General features: G+C 45.5%; 1 protein-coding gene across 6 annotated transcripts in view; it reads right to left on the bottom strand.

The window, feature by feature from the left end:
- LOC122570348 overlaps nt 1-14,950 on the bottom strand; it is a 45,816-nt gene extending 30,866 nt beyond the window's left edge. For 2 of the 6 annotated variants that reach the window (XR_006317796.1, XM_043732532.1), the window contains exons 1-2: nt 14,480-14,949; nt 6,606-7,022 (exon numbers count right to left, since the gene is read on the bottom strand). Coding sequence is in view for 5 of the 6 variants with exons in the window: in XM_043732532.1 (XP_043588467.1) it covers nt 6,606-6,918 (313 nt within the window). In the remaining variant the exon portion in view is untranslated. Of the gene's footprint in view, nt 1-6,605; nt 7,023-12,829; nt 12,893-13,884; nt 13,902-14,452 lie in introns of those variants that run through there. The other 4 variants (XM_043732534.1, XM_043732533.1, XM_043732536.1 and 1 more) reach the window with 4 other exon arrangements.
- Nucleotides 14,951-15,479: the final 529 nt, after the last annotated feature.

Here is a 15,479-nt window from a genome sequence, read left to right as displayed (position 1 = left end):
ATCTTACGCTCGCGTATTGTAACTCGAATATTTTATCCGAGAAGAAAATTCGTTTGTACCTATGAAACCGCATCTGCCTGTTCGCTGTACGAATAGCATCGACTAAAATGCCAAGTTTCCGTGATTACACGCAACACCTAACGTTTCCATGAAACGCGTTTCGTATTTACCTCGGCTCCCTTTCGAGTACGATATGCCCAACGCAATAATTTATTAGTATTCTTTGCGTATCCGGAAGAATTTATTAAAAACGCCAAGGATGGTTCTCGCCTTGGCTCGTTTAAACGTATTTCCCTGGAACGATGATAACAGAATAGTGATAACAGATATTCCGTGGCAGTAATAAATCTACATGCTCGTTGCCGGAATGAATTCACGAGCTTTCCTCGAGCGATTAAGCGTTAGCTGGCAGGGATGAGCCGCTCGTTCGCGATTTAATATCACGTATTCCCCGGCTGAAATTGGAACGATCTTCTTGCCGAGCGGAACCAGGAATCTCTGCCAGGCTCCTGTTAACCTCCAGATTGCTACTCTCTGGTAAATCTCTGCCTGGGGAACGTCTGATTTAGAAAACTCGAAATGTATGTGCACGGTGGACTGTAATCGCGGACAACTCTCGATCTCTCGCAGCGTATTCCGGTTGTAGATCACTTAGCCGTGTTAAAAAATCGCCGTTCACGATGTTTTCCTTCTTTCTCGCCTCGCAGCTCGGCTCGAGGATTGCTACGAGCGGTAGCCGTAGCAAACTACCGTGATCTCTGCGTACTACGTCGATGATTGAATTAAACCGAGGTGAAAAAGTTTCGATCGCGATAATTGCATTAAGGCGAATAGAACGCGCTTCTTGCAAGAGATCGCGATCTGTTTCCAATTTTCATTGGTTACGAGTATTTTTCACGTATCTTTCAACAGCAAAGGAAATAAAGTAACGGGAAAGTATGGAGGTTCGAGACACGTAGTACCTAAAAGGTCCATAATGCCACGCGATTGTAGCTTCTTGCTTTCGTTTCCTCTCTCTTGCGCGCAAGTGCAAGCAACGCGGCTATCGAGAGGCAACTAATGCAAAACGCGAATAAATGTTAATCAACGTTCGGAAATTTTCCGTCGAAAATGGAAACGATACAACGATATCTTAAGGAACGATATCCTTCCTAATTGCACGAGCATTAAAAATGTCGACATTTGGCTTTTAAGAAGATTCAGAGCCACGATTTCGACCGTTTAACGCCGGCCGCGTCGTTACTTTAATCTGACTCGGAAAGAAGTTAACGGAGCTATTCGATGATCGAGAAACCGATTAAAAGCGGTAAATTTGCATACCGTGATCGGGCGAGATTAAAAGATATTTCGTTGGTAAATTCTATACCTAATTTAAAACAGAATGCGTTTTAGTAAAACCGATTTAATTATCGATAAGATACATCATGGCCAGATACATATCGTATAAAGCGTTGTTCACGACTATCGTTATAGATACCATTCGTATCATATTACTAGTTCTGTGTTGTTACTTATCTAGTCGATATAGATCTACACGAAGTAATTTTAGCGTTCGAATTGGAAGCTATCCTACTTTCTGATTTTAGTTTCTTTTCTATTAATTGTAACAGCGTAAATACGTTGAAAATTAGGCATTCATCTACGATACCAATATTAAACTCGCGAATGCTGCACGCCTCTATCGAAGGAATTATTCGATCGACATAAAAATTGAACGACGAAGCTTAGAAAACGATGGAATTTCATAAGCAGCCCCGATAGCTAATCTGGCCGACGGTTCAACACCCTCTCCGCTTCCTATAAGATTCCAATGGCAGACCAGTGTTCACCTGGAAGAATCCGGCTCTTCCTCCGGAGAGCATCCCCCGGAGGGCAGAATTCGATTCCGCGGAGTCAACCAGGTGTAGACCGGCCGATGCGGGAATAAACATATTTTCTAGGCGATCGTCGGTCGAGCATCGGGCCATAAATAAAACAAGAAATTCCTCGACTTGGTCCGCCATAAATCGCGCGTCCACGGCGTTCGATGGCTCGAAGGAACCACGGAACCTCCTTCGACTAGCCTCCATCGTAAACGCTATGGTTGCGCGCGCGCGCCCGCGCCAACTCGCCGCGAATACCCTTAATAGCTTCACCGCCTGGCCGACGCTCAACTTTCGATTTCGCGGCTCCCTCGCGTTTCCGAGATTTATGCAAATCCAGGGGCGCGCGAGACTCTAACACCCGTGCTAGAAGCCGCTTGGAAATCCGCGTGCACGACGCGTTTCTGGTTGTAAATCAACGGGTTATGCCGAGGGAATCGAGCTGGCACCCACTTCCGCCCGACAACGCGCCATTTACCTCTTCTGGTATCAGCTTTCAGCTTTGATGCCCGACAAGTTATCGAAATTCCATGTTGAATGGATTTTTTGCGTTTCGTGGGAATGTTCTGTGCACGCGATGCTTGGCGGGTAATCTCGAGTTCACTGCAAGAATTTTGAAGCTAATCTCGCGAGATGTATTAAGGAATCAACGGTGGGGACGACGTTCCAGCAAAGTACAATGCGTTAAGCGAGACGAAGGATATTCGCGACGACTTGGAGCTAAAATAATGCAAGTGGATCTCGATAAACGAAGTTCTATGGCACAGAGAGTACTTTCGCTTTGGAAAAAGCAAGGAAACGGCTCGTGTAATTATACTTTTCGAAATGTTTACGAACCTGTAGATGCACGACGACTGATAAACATTATGCATCGGCATGTTTTTAAAAAAAGGCGGTCATTTCCTCTAGTCCACGCCCACGCGTAGACGACTCGCGTTCCTCGAACTTGCGCAGAAGAAGGTACGACACCGGTTTTTCTAGTAAGGGGCGCGCGCGAAATTACGCGCATAATATAAACGTTTAAGACATCGAGTCGTTCGCTCGGAGGAATCTCGACTGAAAAGCGATTCCCTCGATCGGTGCGGCACTCCCACGGTGTTTCGCGGAGTCACGAGCGCGCTTTCACGCGATATCTGCACAACCGCCCCTATAAAGATAGGCCCCTTTTCTCCCTCTCTCTCTCTCTCTCTCTCTCTCTCTCTCTCTCTCTCTTACTCTCTGCCTCCTTTAGAGTGCAACGTGGTTGAATTTCTAGGCACATAAACTTCGTCTTGGCCGCACCTGATAGACACGCCGATCTCGCTCGACTCCTTGATAACGTTTCACGCGGAACAAAGAACACGGCGCGACCAGTTTTTTTCTCTCGAGCGAAAAAGCGTGGGTACCGTGTGGAAATTCATGAACTGGAATCTTCGTGATGTAAGATCGTTTCGTGGTATTTTTCCACGCAGATATTATACTACAGCGTCCGCTGGATCGATACTTTCTTAAATATTATATTAGAGGGTAGCAAGTGCGATGCGACGTTGGATTTTTCCAACGTTCGAATTCCTCTTTCTTTCTCCGCGATTCATCGTCCCTAGCTGTTTGGTATGCGCGTAGCGAACGTGTAATTAAATCCTCAAAGTCTATCGATCTCGTTGACGCGAATCGAGAGAGCGTGCTCGTTGCTGGAACAAATACGCGAGCGAGCACGCGATGTGGCTGAAACGGGGCGGCGGCGATTCTAACGCGCTGCTCCCCGCGCCGAGATTAGACCAGTCGAGACTTCGTTAGCGACCCATTGTGAACAGATGCGATCATTATGCGTCTCGTTTGCATAAGTTCCTGCTGCGTGGGAGGGGACCGTCGGGCGAGGACGAGAAAATGGATAAGGGTAGCAGGAAACGAACGGTGCGCCAAGGTACAAGGAGGAAAGAGTTGCTGGAGCGTACACGAGTTAACGTTGGTTTCAAGCGCGATAGTTGACTTACTGCAGGAACCGCACGCGATTTACAAATTTGGAACGGTCGCGATGCGTAATTCTATAAAAGAAGCGTTTTTGCGCCGAGGGAAAACGACGACTCTCTCCGATCAAAGTTTCATTTCTCTTGATAAAACGAAGAAACGCGAAATACACCAGAAAAGGAATCAGACCGTACGAAACGAAAAGTAGGAGCAAAGAAGGTGCAAAAGAACGCGGCGAAAGAAAAGAGACAGAGACAGGAAGAGCGTTTGCAACGAAACTGTTGCACCGTTTCAACAGAATCACGGTATCGGCGTAATTTCGACCCACGCTGTACCCAGCCGCGCATATGTAATTCGCGCGTTTTCATTGAAAAAGTATCGTCAGCCGTTATGCTAATACGAGAGGCCGGGCCGTTACACGCGGCCATATGTCACTGACCACCTCCGCCGCGGCCGACCGCGGTTCCACCGTTGAATAATAGACGCCCTGTTGGTCGTTCCACGGCGACCAGGGACTACGTATTCGGGAACGAGGTTGCCACAGAGATTCGTACGTTCACCACCATTGCCGTAGACGCTAGCGGATGTACGACTCGGGACGATATTAAATTATAATTCACGGCACGCTCTGCCGCGTTACCTCATACTTTCATTCGCTATTTATAGGTTGACGCTCGGCCGTTTCTAGTTGCGATCGAGTAACGACTACGAACGATCCGCGAAACTGCATAAGCTGGTATAAGCTGTTCGGACGGGATTTGACGCAGTTGGGATAGTCGTGTACATAGTCAAAGTAGTTTCGATTTTGTCGGAGCTCGAGTCGTCTTTGCCGGCAATTTTGCCAAACAAAAAATAAGAAAAGAAAGGACGACCGATAATACGCACCATCGCGCTCGATGATTATCATTTTTTCATAATCCGTTGGAACGTGTCATGCCATCGTCCCAATCAGTATCGTAATCTCTGCTCTTTCATCGTATCTTGCGATACAGCGCAAGGCGTAAGAGATTTTTTTCATAATTCACGATTTACGATGAAACGTCGCTTGTCACGGCTGAAACTCGCCGTTCGATTGGCAAAGACGTACGGTAATTGGACTGACGCGTAACGAAACGCTTGGTCAGGATCGAGCACGGTTCAAGTCGAACGCTCCCCCAGCGTGCAACGCTCGGTTTCATTGTTAAACCGCCACTGCCACCTACTACCATCTGTTACTTTCTTTCTGTGGGCCTCGGTTAAATCACCACCGTGCCTACTACAACCTGATTACATATGTACACACTCGGCTGCGGGTAAATAAGCAAACAAATGCGCCTTCCTCTTATGTATCGCGGCGCACAGGAAATCTCGAGAATGTTGCAAGCGACGCTCGGACCGGCTTGTGTGGGGGGCTTTTTAACCCTCGAGATGGCATGACTTGATGCGTTGCGTGTCGTGGGTTCTTAATCTCGGAATTACCACAGTAGTGCCTACGAAATTGCGATACTCGGTTTCGCGTCACGATAGCTACGTTACTCCTTGCGAGCTATGGTGGGTGGCTGTATGAGTACTTACGTTAATAGGTTCCGACTTTAATTGTAAGACCTCGCGTTCGTTCGCGTTTCTCGTCACGCGATGTTACGCGCTGCGATTTGACGTATGACAATTTCGATTTGCAACAAAAATCGCTGTACCTTAACCTACGGTCGCGCCCACGGAGAAACCCAATCTACTACACGACGTTGTATCCAATCAGAACCGCATTCCTTCAGCTGGTCATCTTCTCGTGTCCGAGCGGGGTACACTCGGCGTCGCGATTATCCTTGCTTCTCAAATACTGTTCAAATAAGCGAAGACGTATACAAGAGCGGTATTGGGTACCGTTGGCACGAAAGCTCGATCGGTAAATCAAACAGCAATCTCGTGCTTCGGGGTGTACAGGCGATTCTCGAGGTCGCCCCAGTCGTTTTGCAGAAAGCTCATAAAACTCGTTAAAAAGAAACGAGATGGGAATGTAAACGTTTCCATCGATCAAAGAGGCCGTTTATTAATCGGCCACTTTCCTGGTCGCGATCTTGCGCAAGCAGCCGCCAGTGCCTTTAATCCGAGATCGAATTCCCGATAGGATTCGCGCGCACGATCGATCATCGCCGGCGACGTGATCGATATATCGACACTACGGTTGGGCTCGGTCAATTCTATGCAGTTGCGGATATCTCGCGGTCCATTAAGTGCCACCAGCACACCGGCACACCGGACTTTAATGAATTTCTGGCCGGCCACGGATATTGGCTCTCGCTTTTTCCATGCCTCGCGTTTCGACGGTTCTCCTTGACTTGATTTATCGGCCGAGGGGGGGAAAGTTCCAGCTGTCTCGAATGCCAACCGACGGCTTCGAAAATGGTACAAGACTCATTCAACTCCGTCTCCTGTTGTACCTATTATTTGCAGATTGCTCGGATAACGAAACGTTTTGTAGTGGTGGAATCTGGTTCCGAGGGAGTTACACGTCGATCGTATTATCGATAGCGCGACAGATACGATACCCGGATAATTGAACGGAATAGAAGTTAGTCGGGTGTCGAATTAACGAGCAGCGATCCAAGGCAGTTTCGCTCTCGAACATTTGGAAATTAGCGCGGAAACGTAGAATCTATGGACATCGTCGGTGAAGAAGCTGAACGATTAGCGCTTTTTAGTTTTCGCGCGTAGATCGTTCGACGTTCGAACGGCGGATCGATTAATTTGAATCCGCTGTGGCCGCTATGATCCACCGGTGGAGAAAAGGAAGAAAATTTAAGAAGCCAATCGACTCACCAGGATATCCCTCTGGAATCACGATCTCAGGCCCAACCTTCACGTCATGGCGGTAACGATGCATCAACAGGGTAGCCGTGACTCTCAGCGATCGTTGCTGCTGTTTGTACAATAATATCGGCCTTCCTCCGGCACCTTCCACCCTTACCACCCTCGGTAACGAGAATCTGTCGAGAAACTCGCGCAACGGCATGAATCCAGCTCCGGAACTCGCAGCTTCCGCGGTAGCCTCCCGGGAACTGGGCAACGAATCGTCGCCAGTTCCGGTAGCCTCGCCACTGGACAAAGTCGAAAATTCACCACTCGACGACATCGTTACGCACGGCTCGGTTTCCACGATTTCATACGCACTAGACTCGCGAGCGATTACTTCGTGTCACGGCGGATCGGCAGTTTCACCACGATAACGTGTCCGTTCTGAAAACAAAAATACGCAGGACATTAGTGTTTTTCGCTTAGAATCGGTTCTTTACGAACAACTATCGCTTGGGAAGAACGATGTTGTTTTGACAGCATTCGTCGACGAAATTATATCGATCGGTCAACGTTTAGATAACAGGCATTTCGAAAAGCCTGCCGGAGATATCCGCGGTTCAGATCTAGTTGTAACTGTATATGAAACGTATATTAACGAGCATAACCCGCATAGCAGATGTCATAATCATCTCTAATAATGAGATAACTAATCAAATAGATAATCAGCCGAGTTCGTGCAAACATGCTCTATATCTGATGTTTTAGATTTACGGTTATTTTTATTTCCTCCCGTACTTCCTGACAAACGAATTAATATACTTGATTCTGTTATCTGGCCAAGTCCGTTAAGATATCGAACAAGATTGCAAACGCGTATTCAAAGCATCTGTGAATCATTAGGAGGATGCATGTATCATAAATATCTGAACGGGACCGTAAGGCAGGGAATTACTTGTTGCGAATCTGACGAACCTTGAAAACACGACGCAAAACGTATGTACCTTCTTTTTTTTTTTTTACGGAGAACAAAGAAAAACCTTATGCCGTGATCCAGACGATATCAGAGAGACGAAGAAAAGCATGGAAGAGTCGGTTGTTCCGAAGGAATTCGTTATTCCACGAAGCGTGGCAGCCTTGACAGTGATTCGCCGGCGGCGAAGTGTGCCTCGGCTAACGAGTGATTATGCTCCTCAGGCTGGCTTGACGATGATGGTGATGATGATGAATTTATGACGATGATTATCTCTGGTGGCGTACCGCTGTGTCGCCACCGGTGTTTGTCTTTCAGACGACGAGACAGTGGCGTGAAAAAACGGCCAAGGAATGATGGAATGAGTCTGGTTCGCGGTCGTTTAAAGATTGTTCTTGCGACTGGCGTTGACACGCGACGAACAACGCTGACAAATTAGTCCTAATTGATTGGGATGGAGCTGGATTGATCGTCGGAGTTTCGAAACCACGTCTAAATCATTATACTCTGATATCTTCGAATCGCACGATCCCATACGTGCGTAAGGTATTTCTGGATGTATCGCATACCGTTTTATCCGTTTCTCGTCCTTCGAAAATTCTTCGTCCATCGGCGTTTTATCGCATCTACGTAATAACGAGTGAACCATTTCGATGGGACGAAGTTTTCGTTTTATCGAGAGGCGAAAGCTGTGGAATTATTTATAATTCGAGATAAATACGAGCGCTGAAAATTCGAAGTGATCGTTGTTTTTAAAGTAAGTAGAGCAGGTATCTCTATTTTCGCAATCCGAGGTGATTGATGGGATCCTAGAAAGATGTAGGTTGATTTTTGATCCAGTTAATGACACGATAATTTGATTACAAAATTGGATCGAGAACAAGTTAATAACGATCCACTTTCTTCCCGTTGAATGGGACACATGCGACTGTGTAAAATTTATAACTCGAATCACTGTCGGTGATTAGCGGGACGCCAATTTACATGGGCGTTCGGGGCGCTGTCGTTGGCTTCTTGCTCCATATGGTACTTCATCGACGCGTTTATGGAACTGGAATAATATCGAAATAACGACGACTACTACTTTCATCGTACGGTGGATGATTGATTACACGAACTTTGCAACTCAAGATGATCAAATTACGCAGCGAACGAAATGCTGCTTTCAATGGGAACTCAAACTATAACGCCGTTTTTATTACACACGGCTACTCACAGATGCGTCTGCGATGTTGCAGCAATGAGAGATTGGAGATTATTATCGTTGTTGTGGAAAGTACGCGAAGAATATATTCGCCAGTCATTTTACAAGAAAATAGTATTTGTGGGAGAAAGAGGTCGCCGATTAATAGCGAAAGTTTTGGATATCATAGAAGAGCGATATCAAACGCTCCACCGACGTCTACCGACATAATTATAAAGTTACGTTAACAAAAACCTGACGACAATTGCAATTTCTTTGGACCAGAAAAACCATACAAATTACCCCGCCTAGTTAGCAGTCGCTTATGACAAATGAGATTTTTGTATTCGATGACTCGATAATTTACCGTGTCAGTTTAAATCATCCCGTTATAAATCAACCCCCGAGTTTCTTGTTACTTGTTATTTGATGCTCGTCGCGCGATATTTTATCGCGGGCTTGACGCGAACACAACTCGTGGAAAGATGCGTTTTTAATCGGCAACGGATCAACGACGGGACGATATTTTCAAAATTGCTTGTATTATATTTTTTTTTTTTTTGCGTTAAATTATGATACCTGTATGACAATTATGACACATCGTAGTATAATAAATGCTAGTAATTCATTCTGCCAACCAGTTTCCCAAACTTTTCGGCGGCAACGTTATTAATCTTGCGACTTATTTTATATTTTCCATTGAAAATCTTGCACGTACATTATTCTGATAAAAGTTATAGTACGTTAATTCGTTGTCGACGCGTCGTAAAATATCTCGCATAATAATGACGCAAAAGGACGTCGAAAAATTCCACGAAATCAAGTTCCACGAACATTGATCTATTATTATTGGACTCATTTCGGACGTCTCGTGTTTTCTTAAAGCAGGTGAAAAACTACAGCATACGGTGCAATCCACCGGAGAATCGAGATCCACCAACAGAGAAATCAACTTCTTTCCCCCAGCTCATCAAATTTTATCATCCGTTAATTGATCCAAATTAGGTTGAAATAATTACTTCGATCGAGCCAATTTAAATTCCAGGGCAGCATCTTCCCTTCGATCATGTCTCGGGATACGCAAAAACGCAGTTTCTCTTAGGTGACTTGCACCTGTACCATTCTTCAGCCTTGCGCGCGCGTTCACGGCAACATTGCACTCACATCGCATACGAATGACAAGAATTAATATTCCAGCTGTGTAAGATATGATGTGCAGAGACCCCGGGCATTATCCATGGTTCCGGTCATGAATACGCATGAGCAAGCACTTTTTTCTCTTCCTTTTTCCCTGAAACCCACGAGACAATCCGCCACCGTCTTTGATCCTTTCGATTATTTGCTTCCAAGTTACTGTAACCGCCGCGTAATGGACGTTTAATTGCTCGTGACGAAAGAAATTACGATAAGCTCGAGCGCTGTGGAAACTTCACGATGTTTTAAAATGTCGACGGCGAAAGTGACGATTATCGAGATTGCTATATTATCCCGTTGATAACCTCTGCTGTTATTTAAAGAGTGTAAAAGCTAGGTGGCTCTTTGTAGAATTTGAGTTTGACATTTTCATTGTAAATATCGAGAGACGTAGTTGACTCGGACCTTTATTTAAATTTTATCGTGTCGTAATGACAAGGATATGAAGACTTATGGTTAAAAGTGCGTGCTTTATTCCGCGCGTTTCGTGATTCGGTATGCCTGCCGTGTTCGGTCAAACGTTTTGTATTCCGCCACGAGAAATGGCTTCTGCCCCCGCATACGCGATCCTTTGTTTTAAAATGTTTGATTAAATTTATTTTTTCCTTCATGAATTTTATCATCTTTCATCATACTTGCAAATCTTCGTTTCTAGTATAACACGGTGCACTTTTTATCGTCGAGGAAACTTCCATCCCTCGAATCTACACCGTCCACGAACGTAAAGTCACGAACGTGGTGTTCTTGTACGCAAATATTTCTTGGACTTTACCGTCCGACAAATTGCAAGAAGATCGAAGTTGCCATTTTCAACGTCCCTCGGCTGAATTCCAAAGTTACCATTCCTTAAGGTACGAGAGATGGCCCAAAGGTCAAAGTGGCAGTGTGCTCTCGATGTCCGTTCGGAGAAACAGGGGCTGCCGGTCGTCCTCGACGAGCAAAACTTTCGAAACGCTTTCTTTCGTTTCGCGAAGCCGTTCGGGCCGCGCGCCATTTCACTTTCGAACGCGTTCCTTTTTTGGTATCGGCCGGGACCGGTGTAATCAAGCGGCGTTTGTCATCTGTAACACGCGTAATCGCCGGTACGCGTCGCTTCATTGGGTAAAATTGCCGTGAAGCGCGAACCAGATTAATTACAAGAGGAGGTTCGTTACGCCGATAATTAAAACTCTCGCGATCGATGCGCCGTGGCGATAGCGTTTTTCGTTTTGCGTCACGGTTCTCGCGTCATCTGCTCTCACAGCTTAAAGTTTGTAGATTTAGTCCATGTTACTCATTTCTCTTGTCATACAGTCAAGAACATCGGATTGCTCGTACAAAAACCGAGTAGTCTCTAAGAAAAATTCTTTTCAAATTTTTGTCTGTTTCTAGAAGAGTAAAAATCGTACTCTTCTACAAAAATATGTACGTGAAATATAAAACTGCAATTACATTTACGGGTATCACGATACAGGTCCGTAGCCTTGTCAACGTGCGCGCGTCATGCTATTGTACTTTTGTAGGTCTCCCTCCTTATTCTACCCTTTGTCAGGCAACGCTTCATGCAATATTATTAACCTTTTTTCCACCTCGAACAATCTTCCTAGAAAGAAGGTCTACGTAGGCTACTTAGGTAACTCGAGCGGAGCGCTAACGTAGTTTCAGTGCAGCGTTTTATACACACGTTTGTCTTACTGTCTCACAGTGACTGTATCACGCCAACACCTATTTTCCTCCTACCTTGCTAATTATATTTAATTTGTTAATAAGTAAAAAAATAGCCCACGAAAAGAATCCAACGACAAAGCACGAACGGAACACGCGACGAAGGAGGACGTGGATGGAAAAGAGGCTTTCCGTAGCGAGCGCATAATGGATCGAGGCAAGTGAAAGTCCCAGATTTAGCAATTTGCCCATTAGCGGTGCACGCCGACCTGGAAACGCTCGATGCTTTCCGCGTGACGGTATTCCGCCGCGTCCCTGACGTAATTCGACTCGGTGCACGCCGCACGCGTCCGCGAGCGGTTCTACGCGCGAAACGCTCCAACGAATTTAATTAAGAGCATACAGGAAAGTCGGCAGCGTGCATCGTGCAGCGTCTTACTTTCTTACGAGTCGCAGTTGTAATTAACGAGCTTGCTCGCGCTCAGACAGCGAGAGAAGAGAAGGAAAAAAAAAATACTGTACGGTTATTTTTAGAGGCGGACCATCTGAATTTATGATCGCGATGCGTTTGGCATTGTGCAACGGAGTTCCGTGAGAACGAAACCACCGCCGCGATTGCGGCCTTTTAGCGCGTTTACCCGTCCTTTCCATCGCAATTCACCGCCAGTTTGCTCGATATCTCGACTAGTTTTTCCAATGTCTTTCGTTTCCATCAGGATTTCTTACGTTGACATTGAAATTAAAATATCGCGTCATTTTATCACTTCGAATCTTCGTGCTTTTCTCGTTCCTCTTTTTCTGTACGCGAGAGCGCGATCGTATCGATTAATTTATTAATTCAAATCATTTTAAATTATAAACTATTTAATCATGGACGAGATTGTCCCGTAACTATGGAAATTCTCTTCTCTGTGAAATCGATATTGGAACTGCCGTCAGAGTATTTCGGCAATCGGTGAAACCTTTGTGCTATCTGAGATTTTAAGAATCGGAGGAAGCGAAAGAAACGGAGTTCGAACTCGGTTATGCTTAAATTGGAACTGATGGCGGTGAATTTCTTCCGTGTAAGAATTCGGGTTATTAGAATGTAATTAGCATAGATAGCGATCGGCATTATGAAGTAGCCAGCGTGTGTAAAGTAAGTAGCCACTTTACTGATTTAAAAGCGCTAGTTTTCTCGATGGAAATCTTTCTTCGACTCGAAGGAAGAATATATACGACTAACGAAGGGGAGATCATGAAAATGTTTGATTATACCTGTTCTAATATGCCCTCTTCTAATAGCGTTGCATATATGCTGATCTTTACGCACGCATCTTTCTATAAGAAGTTGAAAAAAGATTATCGTAAAAAATTATCAAACGTTTAAATTAATCGCACACATCCACGACCAAGTTGCTTCGCGTTTTCGCTTCAGTTCGTCGAAACTCGTTCATCTTGCGTTTTTCCTCCATTTCTGTTTCCTTTAACTTTCCTTACAAGACTACGATCGAACGTAGATATTAACAAACATGACATACTTCCCTCAATTTCTTACTCAATTTCATATAACAGGCGACACACGACTACAAGAGGCAAACTATAAAACTAACAAATCGGTTAAAAAAATCATTTATATGTCGGAAACTATTAATAAAAAAATTCGTTGAACACCGAGATGGAGTGATTTATACAAATAGAATTCTTGGTGAGTTCATTGATCAACGTTTAAGCAGTAAACAATCTGTCATTCGCACAATGTTGCTAAAAAAGAATACCACGTCCATCGGTTCGGTAGAATTTTTATCACTGGAAAGATCGTGTTCTTTCTCGAACTACCCGAGACTCGCCTCGCAGCACTAGAAAATTCCAAATAAACTCGTCAACAGGCTTTGATTAAGTGTTATCCTTATAAAAGTGCAAACTTCGCTGCGCAAGCGTTTCTCATAGAAGACGAGTTAACTCGTTCTGGTTGGTTGAGAAGTTAAAAGCCGTCGTGCAACATTTTTGCCGTCGTATAAATATACACATAGCGCAGCTTGTTTACTTTTCTTTGGCAAACCACAGTAGCTAATTCTTTTTTTACCAAGTATCCCCCGTCATAATGCGAATACCTTCGATAATTTTTCTCATTTACACTGATTAATATTGCATCTTTATGTTTTCCTCCTCGAAGTTCAAGTCCTTCCATATCATATTTCAATCGTTTTTATCAATATCGAATGACAGATTGGAAATCGCGGCGGTAAAAAGCAAACACCGTTCGAATTGATATTATCGGTGAAATTTTATAAATCGCGAGTTCCCACATTATAGAAGATTGCAAATCGCACCATTTCTGTATCGTACTGTCACCAATTTTCTTCATAAACGACACTAATCTTTTGCGGCCATAAATTCCCCCGTGACTCGGTGACCATGAGCTCGTAATCTTTTCTCACCTAGTTACACCACACGATCCTTCTAGCCCCGATTTTCATACGCCAGCCATGAGAATAATAAAAAAAAAAAAAAGAAACGCTCTCACGACCGCAAGAGCAACACTAAGTTGCTCTCGGCCAATGCTTTATGTACCTCGATTCATGTCTATTATGTATTCTATCGTGAAGCGATATCAATTCGTCCGTAGATTGGTTGCACGGCGAAACAACACGAGTTGTGAAACAACACAGCGGTCGATCGATTCCGTAGCTTACCGAGGCGGATACCAAATACCATCTTTCCCATCTAGTTCCCATTGGAATCGACAGACTCGTTTGGATATTGGTACACCGCGGTAATAAAACGATCTCTGTGCATCACGTCGAAAAAAGGAGCGAACAAGGAAACCAAAGAGAAAGAAAAAAGAAAAAAGAAAGATAAGGAGAGAAGAGGAACGAAAAAAAAAAAAATTACTGGCACCTGCGTTGGGTAGCGCGGCGTACGCACCTTTCTCACTCGAGTCTCAGCCGATTCGAAAACGATATCTGCAGGTCCTTGAGATCCGGTAAACGCGTGGTATCTCTCAGGAGCCACGAGATCGAACATAGGCCCGGATCGTAGCACGCACGCGGTTCACCTGCACCGTGGAACTCGCGACGAGAACGAGCATGGCCACGAACGAAAACGATCGAGCTTTCGATCGAAAATTTTCACCTGGACAGGTATCACCGACGATCCTGCTTCGCCTCTGTCCTTCGAATCGACGAGACCGGCCAACGATCGATACCGATCGATCAACGATCGACGATCGACGACAAACTGAACGGACGATCGGTCGACTTCTCGAAGGATCGGGCGGCAGGAAGAGGGACGCGGCGGCGCGATCGATCCATCGATCGATCGAGGCTTGGAGGCGCGACGTGGAGCGGCCCGACGCTCCGGACGAGATCGTGCGACTAAAGCTCGCGCGCGTTCCGCGAGGACGCGCCGCGGACCGACCGACCGACCGAGCCACCGTACCCCCACCTTCCAACTTTGCTTTAAATAAACTGTATCGCGCAGACTCGGGGGCACACCGGCCGACTCCCGAGGATCTCCGCCGCTGCCGCCGCCGCCGCCGCCGCCTTTTCTCCACACACTCCCTTTCTATTCGACTGGCTTTCGGTCCTGCCTTCATTTTTCCGCGGCTTCAACTAGCCCGCTTCCGGTTCCGTACCAGATTTCCCGCTGCGCGACCCTTCTCTCCATGCTCTTCCAACCGATTTTCCTCTCGCTCCGACACGGTCCTAAGCATGCGTGCTTTTCTATCGCGCCACGCGATTAATGTGAAATTCTAATAGGCGGGCAATCGCTCCGCGGTGTACCGCGTTGCGTAACACGTTGATTCCGACCGCTTTTAAGGCATCTTCGTGTATTCCCATGAAGCTAAGGAGAAACGTGGTTTACGGTATACATAGACGAGAAGGATATTATTCAAAGATATTAATTTAGGAATTAATATAATCTT

This window comes from Bombus pyrosoma, linkage group LG8 (genome assembly GCF_014825855.1).
Source record: "Bombus pyrosoma isolate SC7728 linkage group LG8, ASM1482585v1, whole genome shotgun sequence".
NCBI lineage: Eukaryota > Metazoa > Arthropoda > Insecta > Hymenoptera > Apidae > Bombus > Bombus pyrosoma.
The sequence above is the reverse complement of the archived record's forward strand: the minus strand, read 5'-3'. Positions and strand labels throughout refer to the sequence as shown.